The sequence below is a fragment of the Heterocephalus glaber genome, unplaced genomic scaffold (genome assembly GCF_053883595.1).
Source record: "Heterocephalus glaber isolate CG9 unplaced genomic scaffold, H.glaber_assembly_v1.0 deba00001757, whole genome shotgun sequence".
Classification (NCBI taxonomy): Eukaryota; Metazoa; Chordata; class Mammalia; order Rodentia; family Bathyergidae; genus Heterocephalus; species Heterocephalus glaber.
This window is the reverse complement of record NW_028258454.1, coordinates 5,040,167-5,055,608: the sequence shown is the minus strand read 5'-3', so window position 1 is coordinate 5,055,608 and position 15,442 is coordinate 5,040,167. Positions and strand designations below refer to the sequence as shown.

General features: G+C 37.1%; 1 protein-coding gene across 2 annotated transcripts in view; it reads left to right on the top strand.

Moving 5' to 3' along the window:
• Nucleotides 1-312: 312 nt before the first annotated feature.
• Nucleotides 313-15,442, top strand: part of LOC147821246 (ankyrin repeat domain-containing protein 26-like) — a 42,484-nt gene continuing 27,354 nt past the window's right edge. Inside the window, exons 1-5 of one of the 2 annotated variants that reach the window (XM_087201192.1) lie at nt 313-624; nt 717-789; nt 2,633-2,788; nt 5,545-5,600; nt 13,506-14,432. In XM_087201192.1, coding sequence (XP_087057318.1) covers nt 517-624; nt 717-789; nt 2,633-2,788; nt 5,545-5,600; nt 13,506-14,432 — 1,320 coding nt within the window. In that variant the 5' untranslated portion in view covers nt 313-516. The remainder of the gene's footprint in view (nt 625-716; nt 790-2,632; nt 2,789-5,544; nt 5,601-13,505; nt 14,433-15,442) is intronic. The other variant, XM_087201191.1, reaches the window with a different exon arrangement.

Sequence of the window (15,442 nt, the reverse complement as noted above, 5' to 3'; positions counted from 1 at the left end):
GATACAGGAAATGTAGGCATACCAGTAGCCCACAAAAGTATGGAAAAAATGAACATTTTTATGAACTATTATCTACAAGTGTATGTCCAAGCTAATCAATTCAAAACCTTTATTTGATAAGAAATAAATGATATATCTACTAAAGAAATGTTACCACAACTTTGTATATTTTGACAAATCCAGGACAAATTCTGACAATGTCAGGACAGATTAAAGAACACAATGAAATACTTGTGGTATAATGGTATACCATCAGCTTTGACATTCATCCTCTCGGGGTCGTGGCTTGCTGAGATCACTTTCTCCATCACTCGGCATGTATGTGCGTATGGATAGATGCTGACTTTTCTATTTCAGTTATGGCCTTTGGAAGCATAATCTCACTTTGGAAATCTTAACTGCGTGTCTTATTAGACCTGTATTCTGATTTTCCCATCGTATTGTCCTAATCAAAGGGGAAGAAAACCCAAAACCTAAAGTAATCATTTCCAAAGCAGAGCATGAGGATTCAGCTCCATGCTAACTCTGCATGAATGTGTGTTTGGATTTCTCATATTTACATGTAACCTGATTATGTTTTCCTTTTGCTTTTTAGAATCACCTGAGAAATGTCTTCACCGGAAGGTAATAACTTTATATTTGTATCTTGAATTAACTACATACAGCTCATGAAATACATAGTATTTATTAAATATCTCACTTCAAACCCCATTCAGCCCACCATTGAAATGAAAGATTCTGTTCCGAATAAAGCAGTAGCAGTGGAGGATTTACAGACATGCAAATCAGGTAAATTTTGCAATTCAGATTACTCTGGAAAAAAGTAAGCTGCATTAAAATGTTTTGAGATGCCCACAGTCTCCTCATATTCTTTTCCCAAATTTTTAAAAGGATTTGACATAGATAATGCAGATATGATTGTTGGTGTCCATATTTTCAAATAAGGTGTTTGCAAGCATAAGAGAAAAAAAATGTAATGTGTTAAGGTGTTTCTTCTACTTAATACCCTAATGTCCCCAGCTTGGATCCTTACACTTGTTCAGGCATCCACTGAGTTTTACAAGATTCCAAAATGTTGTCTTTCCTTTTTTTTGGTACCGTCCGGGATTGAAATCGGGACCTTGTGCTTGTGAGGCAGGCACCGGCACCACTGAGCTAAATCCCCAGCCCCCAAGATGTTTTCAAAGTTGGCAGATGCTCACTGGAGAGCTGGGCCCTGTGGTGCAGGCCTGAGTCCTGGTTACTCAGGAGTTTGTGGCAAGAGGTTCACTGGTACCCAGGATCCCCTTTCTAAAACAACAACAACAACAAAAAAACAATGCTTGCTGTAATTCTGACATTTCCTAACATGTCAACTGTGTTTCCACTGTAATTATTTCATCTCAGTCTCGATATACTGATGATCGTAAGCAGATAGATGTTCCATTAACAGACTGTATGAGTATGTATGTATGGTATCTCATATCTTTGATTATTAAAAGGAGAATATCATTTCTTAATGACTATTTGGTAGACAAACAAACTTCAAAACAGTGATTCTGCAACTTTTTAGCCGTAAGTCCTTTATGGTATTAAAAATTAGTACAGATTTGACAGACTTTTGTTGAAATACATTGGAACTATTGACATTTACTCTACTAGAAATTAAATCTGAAGGAGGTAAAATACAAGCATGCAGTCACACATTCCAATACCCATTAGAGCTATGACTCACTAATCATTAGAATTCGGATATGTGACACATTACATACATCTGAAAACACCACTGCAAACAACATTTGGTATTGTTTGTTCTCTTAGACCCTGTGAATGGATCTTGAATCTAGGGATTCTAACCCACTGTTAAACTACCATTTAAACAACAGACAAGGTTGATGAAAGCCACAACTGTTTAGCCTTTATACTTCCTTTTTCTTTCATTTGTCTTAAAAAGTGTAAATCTGACAATTTTGTTTATAAAGGAAAATGGAAATATTTTTGTTACACTTTGATTTCCTGTCTCCTGGCACTCTGTAATCTTTGAATTTAATGTGGACCTAGACCAGTGATGGCGAACCTTTTAGACCTTTCAATGAGAGCAAACAGCCCACTGCAACACATGTGCCATGGGCTCACCACCACTGACCTAGGCTAACGCAGTTTTTACATGGGAACAATTGGGTCACTTAAAGCTACCATTTTTTTGTATAAATTATGGTATTACCCAAGCCTTAAAAAGTGAATTCTGAAGATATTGGGATATTGAAGGAAGAATATCTTATTGTAGTTTTTTTAAAATCTAAAGTAGCATATTCATTAAATGTCTTTAAAATGTACAAAGAATATTATGGATATTTATATTTGAGGTAGACAGTTTTTAATTTAAAATTAATATCCTTAAAGACTTAACCTTGAACAATCGGGGAAACAAAGTATATAAAAGATTGCTGGATACATCCAAGTAATACTAATAAAGGAAAACAAAAGAATGAGACATGACGATGATGATCAAACTCACGGGACCTGCAAAGGGCAATAAGCCCTAGGCAGTAGTGTGTTGTGAGGCTGGGAGTGCTTCTGAGGAAAAAATGTATACAAGTTAGTTACATTTTTATTATCATTTACATCTTAATGAATAAAACTTTATTTTCAGATTTTTCTGAATGGAGTTCTACAAGTTTGAACCTGTTTGATAAGACTTGTCAGAGATCGGCGAATTTGAAAGATGATGACAAATATCCACTTACAACACAATCAGTGACTAAAAATCTGTCACCATCCACAGAATTCAGGAAGACAACCTCAATAAGTAAGAAGAAGATGAATATTGGAATGTGTTTCTGTTAAGGAATTGTACACCATGTTGTGTGAATCACAGCAATCAAAAAAACAGCATAAAGAAAGTAATAAGCCTAGAAATTCAACCAGGAGGACCTCTGCATGATTTTATAATACTATAGTTCTTACTTTGCAGAAATCTCTGGTGGTAGAATAGGCTTTGTGTGTTTTCTTCCTAAGCAACCAACAACCAAACAGTATGTTTTCACAAAGCAGTTATATTCATTCTCTAATGAAAGCAAGGTATAAATAATAAGGAGAATTAGGAGACAGAGTAATTTTTTTCAGACAAGTATTTAGCATAAACTTGAGAGTGGGTGCCAAGACTCTTAGTACTTCAGGAGTTGATGGAAAAACTAAGTAGAGATCTACAGATTGCTACTCAGACAAAACACTTCTTTATTTTTACATCTCTGAACTCACAAGTATTTTTTATAACTATGTATAAGTCAAAAGAACCTTCCATAACCATGTATTTAATTATTCCTTACAATTTTTGTGTTTGTATAGATTGATTTTCACAATATTAATGGAAATGGATCATTGAGAATTTCCTATATAGGATCTCCTCAGTCATGTCCTCATGAGTCAGTAGTACGCAAGGAGTGTTGGTGTAGGAGTATTGTATCATTTAAAAGTAATATAGGGCCGTGGATTTAGCTCAGTGGTGCCGCACCTGCCTCTCAAGTCCAAGGTCCTGAGTTCAATCCCCGGTACCAGAAGAAATTAAAAAAAATAAAAAATAAAAGTAATAATGAAAATCTAGCCAGGCACAGTGTATATGCTTCTAGGTCCAGCTATTTGAAAGGCTGAGGCAGAGAGATCGCTTGTGCCCAGGAGTTTAAGGCCATCATAGGCTCTTAACAAAACCCCATCTTTAAAAAAAAAAAAAAAAAAATCACTAGTCCACACAGTCTATTGATTAATGTCATCCGATATGTATTCTACATCGTGTACTAGTTAATTTAATGCCCTTAATCATGTCACCATGTCTGTAGTAACAACTCTTGCCACATGATAGATGATGAGTCATCTTCTGGAGTAGCGACTGCAAGCTGTAAATCCAAAGTTATTTACCCATACAAGAGACTTCTTTTCTCCTCCTCCTCCTCTCCTTGCCTTCTTCCTTCCATCCCTCCTCCTCTCCCCTGCTGAGGATTAAATTCAAGTAAACTCAGAGCCTTGCATATACTGAGCACACACTCTACCACTGAGCTACACCCTCAGCTCTTACATGTTGATGAGCTTGGTAAACTCAAGAAGCAGGACATTTTAAACAAAACCCTTAAATGAGTTCCATCGACTTAGGAAAAGGTGGTGAAGCAAGCGAACTACCAAGTAAACTCAAGCAACTTAAATTCAAGTTGATTCCACCTCTCATTTGATACCTTTTAAAAAGTAACGAGCAGAGTCTTATTTCTCCAGGGACCCAGATTTATACATTTATTCATTTAATAAAACTTCACTCTACAGCGGGGACTCATAATTTCATACCTGAAATATTTCTGGAAGCGGTATTTGTGGAACTTGAAGAGGCTCAGGCCTGCACTAGGTTTATTTGGACTGTTTCCTTCCATTGCTCTCCCTCCCTTTATTCATATGGCCCTCACGTTCATCCTTGTCACTGTTTAGAGTGATTAATCTCCAAAACAAATCTGACCATGAGCCCCTCTTCAAAGCATTAATGTCCAAGCATCTTAAAGTTACCTATAGGCTTCCATGATCTGACTTATTCTCCATCTTCAGCCCTGTCCTTTGTCTGCCCTCATCAATCTCTGGGTTTATTAATAGCTAGTGATTATTTTCCTTTACACTCCCTCTATTTTTAGACAAGTACTACCTCCATTTCATATATTTTTGCCCTCTTGCTCCTGCCTTTTGTACTGTCTCACTTTCCTGACCTCTGTGTGGCCAACCTCACTCTAATTCTGAGCTCAGGTATTACTTCTGGAAAAGCCATCCGTGATACCTTTTACTTGTACTCTTTTAAACCCCAGTGCCTAGTACTTAGCAAGAATTCAATAAATAATTATAGATTAAGATGAAGAAAGACTGTGTATACATAACGATTTCAAAGATTATCCCATCCCAGTTCAGGAGCAAATCGGTTAATAAAGAAATGTTTGTAGTTCAGGTGGTAAAGATACAGAAGAAACATTGATAAAAATACTAAAGTAACCCCAAAGAAAGAGACACCTATGTATGTAGGGAAAATCATAATCAAGGATAAATTCACGTAACAGACTGAGTCTTTAAAAAAAGTTGCAAGAAGAGTGGATGAAGACATCTCAGAGATAAGAGTGTACACTGATAAAGGTGTAAGAAGTAACTAGTTTTAGAGACCATAATGATAACACGCTTACTGGGTTGTTTAAAAGTAGCTGTGATGAGGTAGAGAATAATGTGAACTGTGGACTTATGTGTTTCTGTGTTATTTTAAATGTTTCTGAGAGTTCATCTGTGCTGAGTCGAATTTGATGAATCTTTTAAGAGATCTACATGTCTTGAATTGTGGTGTCATCTAATGTCTTTCCAAATCATTTGTTAATTTGGGGATAATTAAAAGTATTTCTTCAGTATTCACCTAAAACTTAGGCTTAATTCAAATTCTTAAACTGGGAAAATAAAAATCAATTTGTATTATTAATTTTTATTTTTTCTATTTTATAAAGACTTTATCTAACTGATCTTAGTAGTTCATTTTACCTTTATATATACATTTTTCAGAGGAACCAGAGGAAGAGGGAAAAAGGCTTGATGGCTGTGAAAATAGCCAGGAACAGGTGGGTAAAAGTTTAAATTCATATTTCTGGTTTAATATTGTTTTGTTTGCTTTAATAAGGTAGTTTAGGCCAAATGAAATTACTTATGGAATCCATAAGTCACAATATTTATTTAATCTTCTAATATTTTAGCTAATTATAGACACGCTGTTCTTAGAATCTGTAGAAACTTGTAGCTAAACTTGAGAATTGAGCCAGAATTTTTTTTCTGAACAATGTCTGTGCTTCCGTCTGTATACTCTCCAATGTTAGAAACAGTGCAACAGTGACAACCCGAGTTGGATGCATGTTTAACAGTGATTATTCCCGGAGCCTTGAGATTGGAGTTCCATGTTACCAACTGCTAGGTTAAGGATTCAGTTTGCCTCCTGGTCTCTAACATATTCAGTGTCTACATTGAGGGGTCATCAGATCAACCCCGCTACCTATTAAGAGAATCATACCTTCCAAAATGATACTTTTGGTGTTTGGATACAAATAACAACTTTCTTATTTCAGTTCAATATAAGAAATTGGTAACTTACTGAAATGTTTTCATCCACTGTCTGGGAGGCCCAGGCAGGAAGATAGCAAGTTTGAGCCCAACCTGGGCAATTTAGCAGATTAGCAACACCCTGTCTCCATGTTAGAAATTTATAAAAGGGATACAGCTCGCTTTGACAGTCCTGCGCTCAATCCCCAGTACAACCCCTCCCCAATGAGGTAGTAATCACCAGGTGTTGTGGTCCATGCATGTAATCTCAGCTACTTAAGAGGCCATCCTGGGCACCTTAATGAAACCCTGTCTCAAAAAAAAAAAGGCCTGAGATGTAGCTCAGTAGCAGGCACTTACAGAGTGTGCAAGCTTAGTTCACATAGTGCTAATCCATTTTTCTCTTTAGCAGTTACATTCTGATTTCTACTAATGAAAAGCTCATGTATAAAATGGATTTATCTAAATATAAAAATGTGTCTAGAGATAGATAGTTTCTGCCATCTAAATAATAGGAATTCAGGAAAACATTCTCATAATCCTTGTTCAGTCCTTCATCAGTCTTTCTGTACTAAATATAGTATACATATTTTGGGGATGGTACCATTTTGGACTTATAAAGTAGTGATCTTCATTGACCTCCACTGGTCTGCAGCAGTCATGTGTTCAAATTCATAATGACCTCACCTCAAGGAGAGGTTTTTAATATTTCCCACAGGCATTAATGGTTTTTCTGTGATCTTAAAATCCTTGTTACTAACAGGAAACGTTCTAGTTTTAGACAGTGATTTCACCCCATTGGTGTGTTAGTGTGGAGGTTTGTTGATTACTACCACTAGTGGGTGAGAAGGAGAAGTGTGGCCAGCAGAGATCCTATTTTGGAAGGAATTTCTTCACTTTTGAGAAGAGTGACAGTGCACTCCAAGTAAAGAGCTGACGTTTTGTTTCTATTAAATTAGCTGAGTGTCTTGTCATTTGTCACATTTAGTAGCATTTCAGACACTGAAAAGGAAACAAAAAGTTATTGCAACAGCACCTTATCTCACGATTATCTTTTTTTTTTCTTTCTTAAATTCTTTCATTGGTACATTTTAGGTATACAACACATTTACATTTCTCATTGGGAACTTGTACCTTTACATGATGCATCTTGGTTCTTATTTTTTCCCCATTCCCTGCACTCCCTTTCCCATTTATAAAGACTTTGTTTCCATTTTTTCCATTTCTTATAATTTTTCCTTCCCTTCTTTCCTTTCCCCTACCCCTCCACTTCCCCTTCTGCTTTGCCCCTTTTCTTCCTATTTCACATTATCTATTATAGGTACCTTTTAGTCCTTATTTACACTTTCAGTTTCTAACACTAGAGAAACAATTCGGTATTTACACGTGTGTCCTATTTACCTCACTTAAGCGTATCACCTCAGTGTGCATCCATTTACCTGTAAATCGCTAATTTCTCAGTTTTATGGCTGAGTAGGGCTCCATTTTATTTTTTAAAAAACACACATTTTCTTGATCCAATCTCCAGTTGATGGGCATTTGGGCTGTTTCCAAGTTTTAGCTATTACACATTGTGCTACTATGAACATGGGTATACATACATCACTGTGGTATGATTCTTTTAATTCTTTGAGGAAGATACCAACCAGCAGGGGAATAGCTGGGTCAAATGGGACTTCCAGTCCTAGTTCTTTGAGGTATCTCCATACTGATTTCCACAGTGGTTGCACCAGTCTACACTCCCACCAGCAGTGGAGCAGTGTTCCTCTTTCCCCACAGCCCCACCAGCATTTGTTAGTGGTTCATTTCATGACAGCCATGCTTTCTGGAGTGAGGTGAAATCTCAGCATTGTTTTCATTTGCATCTCTCGAGTGACCAGTGATGTCGAACATTTTTTCATGTATTTATTTGCTGTTGCTGCTACTTTGTGTGAGAAATGTCTGTTCATTTCAGATGCCCATTTTTGGATTGGGTCTTTAAATTTGGGAGGTCTGATTTTTTTAAGTTCTTTATAGATTCCAGATAATAGACCTTTGAGGAAAAGTAGGTGAAGATTTTTTTCCCCACATTGTGGGTTGTCTCTTCACACTGCTGGTGGTTTCTCTTGCTGTGCAGAAGCTTTTTCATAAGAAGAGATCCCACTTATTGATTGTTTGCACTAATACATGGGCAACTGAAGCTTTGTTCATAAAATCTTTTCCTACACCAATGTCTTCAAGAGTTCTGCCTAACCTCTGTTCTAGCCAGTTCAGCATTTGTATTTTAATATTTAGATCTTTAATCCATTTTGATTTTAGTTTAGTGCATGGCAAGAGATATAGGTCTCATCTTTGGCAAGTTGAAAGCCAATTTTTCCAGCACCATTTATTAAAGAGGCTGTCTCTCTTCCACTGAGGGTATTTGGCTCCTTTCTCCAAGATGAGGTAGCTGAGTGTGTCTGGAGTTGTTCCTGCATCTTCTAATCTGTTCCAGTGGTCCTCGGGTCTGTTTCTTTGCCAGTACCATGCTGTTATTATCACAGTAGCTTTATAGTATAGTTGCAGGTTGGAGATTGTGATACCCCCTTGCCATGTCTCTGTTACCTAGAATTGGTTTTGCTATTCTGGGTCTCTTTTTGGGGGGGGACCGGGTATTGAACTCAGGTCCTTGTGCTTGTGCAGCAGGTGGCGAAACTACTGAGCTAAATCCTGGGTCCTTTTTATACTTTTTTTTTTTTCTGGGTCTCTTCTGGTTCCAAATGAATTTTTGGATTGTTTTCTCAAGGCCGTGAAGTATGCTGCTGGGATCTCAATTGGAATTGCATTGAATCTATATAGCAGTTTTGGAAGTATGGCCATTTTCACTGTGTTGATCCTTCCTGCCCAAGAGCAAGGGATGTCTGTCTATTTTCTGACATCATCTTCAATCTCTCCTTTTCAGAGTGCTATAGTTTTCAGAGAAGAGGTCTTTGATTTCTTTCGTTAGGTTGATTCCTAGGTATTTCAGTTTTTTGGATGCTATTGTGAAAGGAATTATTTGCCCTATTTCTCTCTCAGTGAGTCTGTTGTTCGTGTAGAGGAAAGCTATTGATTTTTGTATGTTGACCTTGTATCCAGCTACTTTACTAAATTTGGTTATTAAGTATAAAAGACTTTTGGTGGAGTTCTTGGGATCTTCTATGTACAGTATCATGTCATCTGCACAAATAATGACAATTTGACTTCTTCATTTCCTATGTTTATTCATTTTATTTCTTTGTCTAATTGCAATGGCTAATGTTTCCAAAACTACATTGAACAAGAGTGGTGATAGTGGACTTCCTTGTGTTGTTCCTGATTTGAGTGTGAAGGATTTCAGTTTTTGACCATTTAGTATGATATTGGCTGTTGGTTTTTCATAGATGGCTTTTATCAGTTTGAGGTAGAGACCATCTATTCTAATTTTTTTGTAGGGTTTTTATCATAAATGCGTATTGGATTTTGTCAAATGCTTTTGCTGCGTCTATGGAGATAATCGTGGTTTTTGTACTTGGCTCTATTGATACAGTGTATTACATTGATTGACTTGCCTATATTGAACCATCCCTGCATCCCTGGGTTGAATCCCACTTGATCAGGGTGTGTGATCTTCTTGACGATCTTCTGCATTTTATTTGCCAGTATCTTATTAAGGATTTTTGCATCTGTGTTCATTAGTGAAATTGACGTATAGTTCTCCTCTTTGGTTGTGTCTTTCTCTGCTTTGGGGATTAAGGTGATGCTTGCTTCCAGGAATAAATTTGGGAGTACTGCTTCCCTTTCAATTTCATTGAAGGGTTTAAATAGTAGTGGCAGTAGTCCTCTCCAAATGTCTTGTAAAATTCAGCAGTGAGGCCATCAGGGCCCGGGCTTTTCTTAGTTGCTAAGTTTTTTATTATGTTTTCAATTTCTTTGGTTGATATTGGGTTGTTCAGAACTTTTAGGTCTTCTTCGTTCAACTTTGGTAATTCGTATGTATCTAGGAATCTGTCCATTTCTTCTGTGTTTTCTATCTTACTGGGGTATAGGTTCTGGAAGTAGGTATTGATGAGTCTCTGGATTTCTGCTCTGTCTGTTGTAATTTCACCCTTTTCATTCCTAATTGCATGGATTTGGGCCTTTTCTTTCCCTTTTCTGATAAGGTTGGCTAAGGATTTGTCAATGTTGATTCTTTCGAAGAACCAACTCTTGGCTTCATTGATTTTTTTGTATCATTCTGTTAGTCTCCATTGCATTGATTTCTCCTCTGATCTTTATAATTTCCTCCCTTGTATGAGCTTTGGGGTTGTCCTGCTCTTCTTTTTCTAGAAGCTTGAGTTTCAGCATCAGGTTGTTTAATTGGGCTTGTTCTGTTTTCCTAATATGCATGTTCACTGCTATGAATTTCCCTCATAAGACTGCTTTCATTGTGTCCCATAGATTCTGATATGTTGTATTGTCATTGTCATTTAATTGAAGGAACTGTCTGATTTCTTCTTTAATTACCTGTGACCCATTGGTTATTCAGAAGTGTGTTGTTCAGTTTCCACATGTTTATGCAATTTTTCCTCTTTCTTTTGCTGTTGATCTCCAATTTCATCACACTGTGGTCTGATAATGTACAAGGGATTACTTCAATTCCTTTGCACTTATTTAAACATGTTCTGTGAGCGAGTATGTGGTCTATTTTGGAGAATGACCGATGTGCAGCTGAGAAGAATGTGTATTCTGATTTTGTGGGGTCGAAGACTCTACAAACATCTGTTAAGTTCATTTGTTCAAGAGATTGAGTTCTAGTATTTCATTACTTATTTTTTGTCTAGTTGATCTATTTGTCATAGTTGGGTATTGAGGTCCCCCACTACTATTTTATTTGTGCATATATGACTTTTAATGTTTGTTAGTATTTGTTTTGTATAGTTGGGCGCACTAGTTTTTGGTGCATAGCTATTTATGATTGTCATCTCTTCCTGTTGGATTGTTCCCTTTGTAAGGACCTACTGTCCTTCTTTGTCTCTCTTAATCAGTGTTGGTTTGAAAACTACTTGATCTGCAAAGAGGATAGCTACTCCTGCTTTGTTTCGTGTTCCTGTCACATGGAGTATTGTTTTCCACCCTTTAACTTTCAGTCTGTGAATTTCCTTTTGAATTAAGTGTGTTTCTTGTATGTAGCATATTGTTGGATTTTGCTTCTTGACCCATTCTGCCAGTCTCTTTCTTTTGATTGGTGAATTGAGACCATTAACATTGATGGTTCTAACTGAAATGTATTGACTTGTCATTGCCATGACTTTTTTCTTTTGTTGGCTTCACGCCTTGTACATTTAATTTCTTGTCATGCCAGATGGGTTCATTCTGGTTTTCTTCCTGGAGTTGTGATCCTCATTGTCTGTTGCTAGGATATTGTCTAAAATTTTTTGGAGTGCTGGTTTGGTATTCATGAAGTTCCTAAGGTGTTCTTTGTCATGAAAGTATCATTTCTCCATCAATTTTGAATGATAGTTTTGCAGGGTACATCAATCTGGGTTGGAGACTTTTTTCTTTTAGGGCCTGGAATACGTCACTCCAAGCTCTTCTTGCCTTGATGGTTTGTGTTCAGAAGTCTGCTGTGATTCTGATGGGCTTTACTTTTATGTGATTTGTTTCTTTTCTCTAACTGCTTGTAGAACTTTGTTCTTCTGTTGAGTTTCTGGAATCTTAACAATTGTATGTCTGTGTCTAGAATATTTTGGGCCAAGGCTATTTGGAGTCCTATATGCCTCGTTTATGTGCATGTGAAATTCTTTTCCCCTGCTTGGGAAGTTTTCTGCCATTACTTCTTTGAAGAGATTTTTATTTCATCTGCACTCTCCTGTTTCTTCTTTGACTCCAGTCAGTCTGATGTTATTCTTCTCTACATCATCTAGCATCTGCTGGATTGATTTCTCATGTTCCCTTACGATTTTGAATCAATTTTTCTTTTCCTTTTCACTAATTCCACTCTTATCTTCTATATCTGAAATTCTGTCCTCACATTGGCTCATCCTGATGTGTAGACTTTCAATGGAGTTTTTTCCATCTCCTGGAAATCTATTTGGATCTGTTTTATGGATTCCCTTTGTTTCCTATGTTGGGATTCCATTACATTCCTCAGCTCCTCTCTAGATTTATTAATCATGTCTTGCACTATGAGCACAATCTCTGCTGTTACCTGAGAAATTATTTCTGATTTCATTTTTTGCAGATCTTCTTTTGTTCCCACTTCAGGGGGTCCAGGTGGTTGAGTATAAGAGTGTTCCATGGGCTGGGGATTTTGCTCAGTGGTTCTGCTGCCTGCCTTGCAAGCACAAGGTCCTGAGTTCAATCCCCAGTACCAAAAAAAAAAAATGGTTCCATCTCATTTCCCTTTGGGGTTGTTGTAGGTGATCTGGAAGTCTGGTTTTGAGACTTATTTAAGTGTCTTCTCATTTCAACCCGGGGGTGGGGGGTGAGAGTGCTGTTGGCGCAAGTGCGGCTCACCTCCTCTGAGCTGGGAGAGGTTGGGATGGCAGCTCAGAAGACCCTCCCTCTGGGCTGGGAGCAGCAGGACGGACGGTAGCCCGGAAGCTCCTACCTCTGGCCCGGGAGCAGTGGGACGGTGGTGCAGAAGCCCCTTCCACTGGGCTGGGAGTGACTGGACAGATGGTGGCCGGGAATCCCCTTGCTCTGGGCCAGGAGCGGTGGGACCTATCTCACGATTTTCTAAGAGGAGTGCTACCAATTTCATCTCATTTACCATACACACTTTCAAATATGAACCTTTTTATTTACATATTTATATTACAGAAGAAACTGGTTGGTTGAAAGAGTACTAGGTGTAGAGTCAAAGACCTGTGGAAATCCTGTGGTTGGTTTGCTTATATTTTAACCTCTTCTTTTCAGAATTAGATAACTAAATGAGTTCTTGATGTATGTAGAAGTACTTAGTGTGTTACTTTGAGCATTTATCAATAACTCATTCTTATAACTTACTATAAAAATGTTAGAAAAGGACACTGTGTAATATTTTCAGGATGGAAGGAACTGAAAGACTTTCAGAAAACTTCATCTGTTACAATACCTGTAGAACTTTGTTTACTATGCACTGGCTATATATATTAGATATCAGAATGTAAACCTAAGTTTTAATATGGTCACATTTTTACTTTTTGTCTTGAATCTGTTGTAACGCAGAAAAATTTTTTCCAATTCTGAGATTCCTCAGAATTACTGTTTCTTTTTTTACAATTACAGATTGTGCCTTCATTTCAACTTTTTTTGTAAACCTTTTAAACTTCTGGGAACTTATGCTTTTGTAAGTTTTGATGTTTCTGTAAGCTTTTACTCAGTTGGATATATATTTATTACAGGTTTTTCATTGTATAACTATGCAGGAATTTCTGAGGAAATTGCAATATGCCATTTTATTGAGTGCTAGCTAAATGTTTCCTTTGTTTTAGATTTCTGTTAGTCATGAAGATGTATTACATGAAAATCACAGGTTGCAGAATGAAATTGCCAGGTTAAGACTAGAAAGAGATGCAATAAAAAATCAGAACCAAGTAAAGGAAAAGAAATATCTGGAAGATATTGAAATTGCAAATAAAAAGAATGAAGACCTTCAAAGGACAATAAAACTGAATGAGGAAAGAATATTTCAATATAATGGACATCTTAACAGTCTGAGAGTAGAAAATACCCTGCTACATTCTAAACTGGAGAATGAAAAACAAATCAAGGAAAGACCAGAAACAGACATTGAATCACACCATTCCAGTCTGGCTGCTGCTGTACACAATTATGATGAAAGTCAGACATCAAAAGGAGGTGTGAAACTTGATTTCCAGAGAGCAAAGGAAGAGTGGGCTCATTTACAGGACAAGCTGAGTTTTGATATATCTAACCTAAATGAGATGCTTTCCCAACAGCTTTCCCAAGCTGGAAGAAAATTCAGTAGCCTAGAAATTGAGCTCCATCATTTAAGAGGCACTCTTAGAGAAAATTCTTCAGTTTTAGAACAGATACAAAGAGACCTTAAGCAAACACAGTGTCCAATGAAGGAAATTAAGCACATGTATCAGGTTGAAGAAGAGAAAGTGAATAAATACATGGGAAAGCAGGATTCTATAGAAGAGAGATTATCTCAAGTAGAAAGAGAAATTGCATTGCTTCGAGAGCAGTTGGATGATGCTCACAACAGAGTTGACTCTACGGAAAGGACACTAATTAACATTCAGGACCAGTTTTATGGTATTGTGAAGGCACTTCAGGGTGAGAGTAGAAAACAAACTGTCATGCTGGAAGATAGAAATAAAGAGTTAATGGATGAATGTAATCATTTAAAAGAAAGAATGTATCAGTATGAAAAGGAGAAAGCAGAAAAAGAGGTAAGTATCAAGAAAGGTAAATGTTCGTCAAACTTCCTGAAGGAAACTCAAAGTGAAATTTCACTCTGCATAAATGTTTTAATCTAGTTGGATATAAAAGTACATAGTTTATAAATGTACCTCCTGTATCAGCCCAGAAACGTACCTGGTTTGCAGCAAATACACCTCAGATCTGGTTCCCGATGAAGTGACCCCCGAGGTGACGAGTGTCTCTGTTTCCCTGACCACAGCAGCACACATCTGTGCACTTTCTGAGTTGTCACCTGTACCACAAAAATATGGAAAATTAAAAATCATCATGTCTTCATTACACATTGTTTTAAACTTTCAGAGTTATGTAGAACTGAATTTGAAATCCACACAAAAGTTAGATCTGAGAGTTTTTTAGTGCTGGGAATTGAACCGAAGTCCTGGTGCATGTTGCATTCAGGTTGTACCCCTGACTTGCCCCTGCCATGAAATAATTTTAATCTTTGTGTTGCTGTATTTTAAGACCGCGATGAAGAAAATGAATGGAAATGTTTATGGGCATTTTTAAATTAAGATTCAACTGTGCCGGGGATTTAGCTCAGTGGTTCCGCTGCCTGCTTTGCAGGCACAAGGTCCTGAGTATGATTCCTAGTCCCCCCTACCCCCAGCAAAAAGATTCAATTAAATGGGTTACTTTGACAGTTCATTCCAGATTTCCCAGATGAATTGAAGTATAGCTGCCATATTTTATGATACTTTTCCTGCTGTAGCTATATGTTTCTGTTTGGCATAATTTTATTTGTTTTCATGTTGGCATAAGCCAAAGCTGAAAATGTTTATCTCAAATTATATACTCTTACGACCTCTCAAGTCTTTAAAAGGCATAAACTTTTCATTAAATCATAAATTAGGGGAAATTTGGCAATTTACAGCAAAACCATAGTTGATTTAATCTTCCTATGGGTACATGTGGTCTATTGAACATTTTCCCAAGTAACTTTTTTTTTTTTTTTTTGGTTCCTGGGATCGAACTTGGGTCC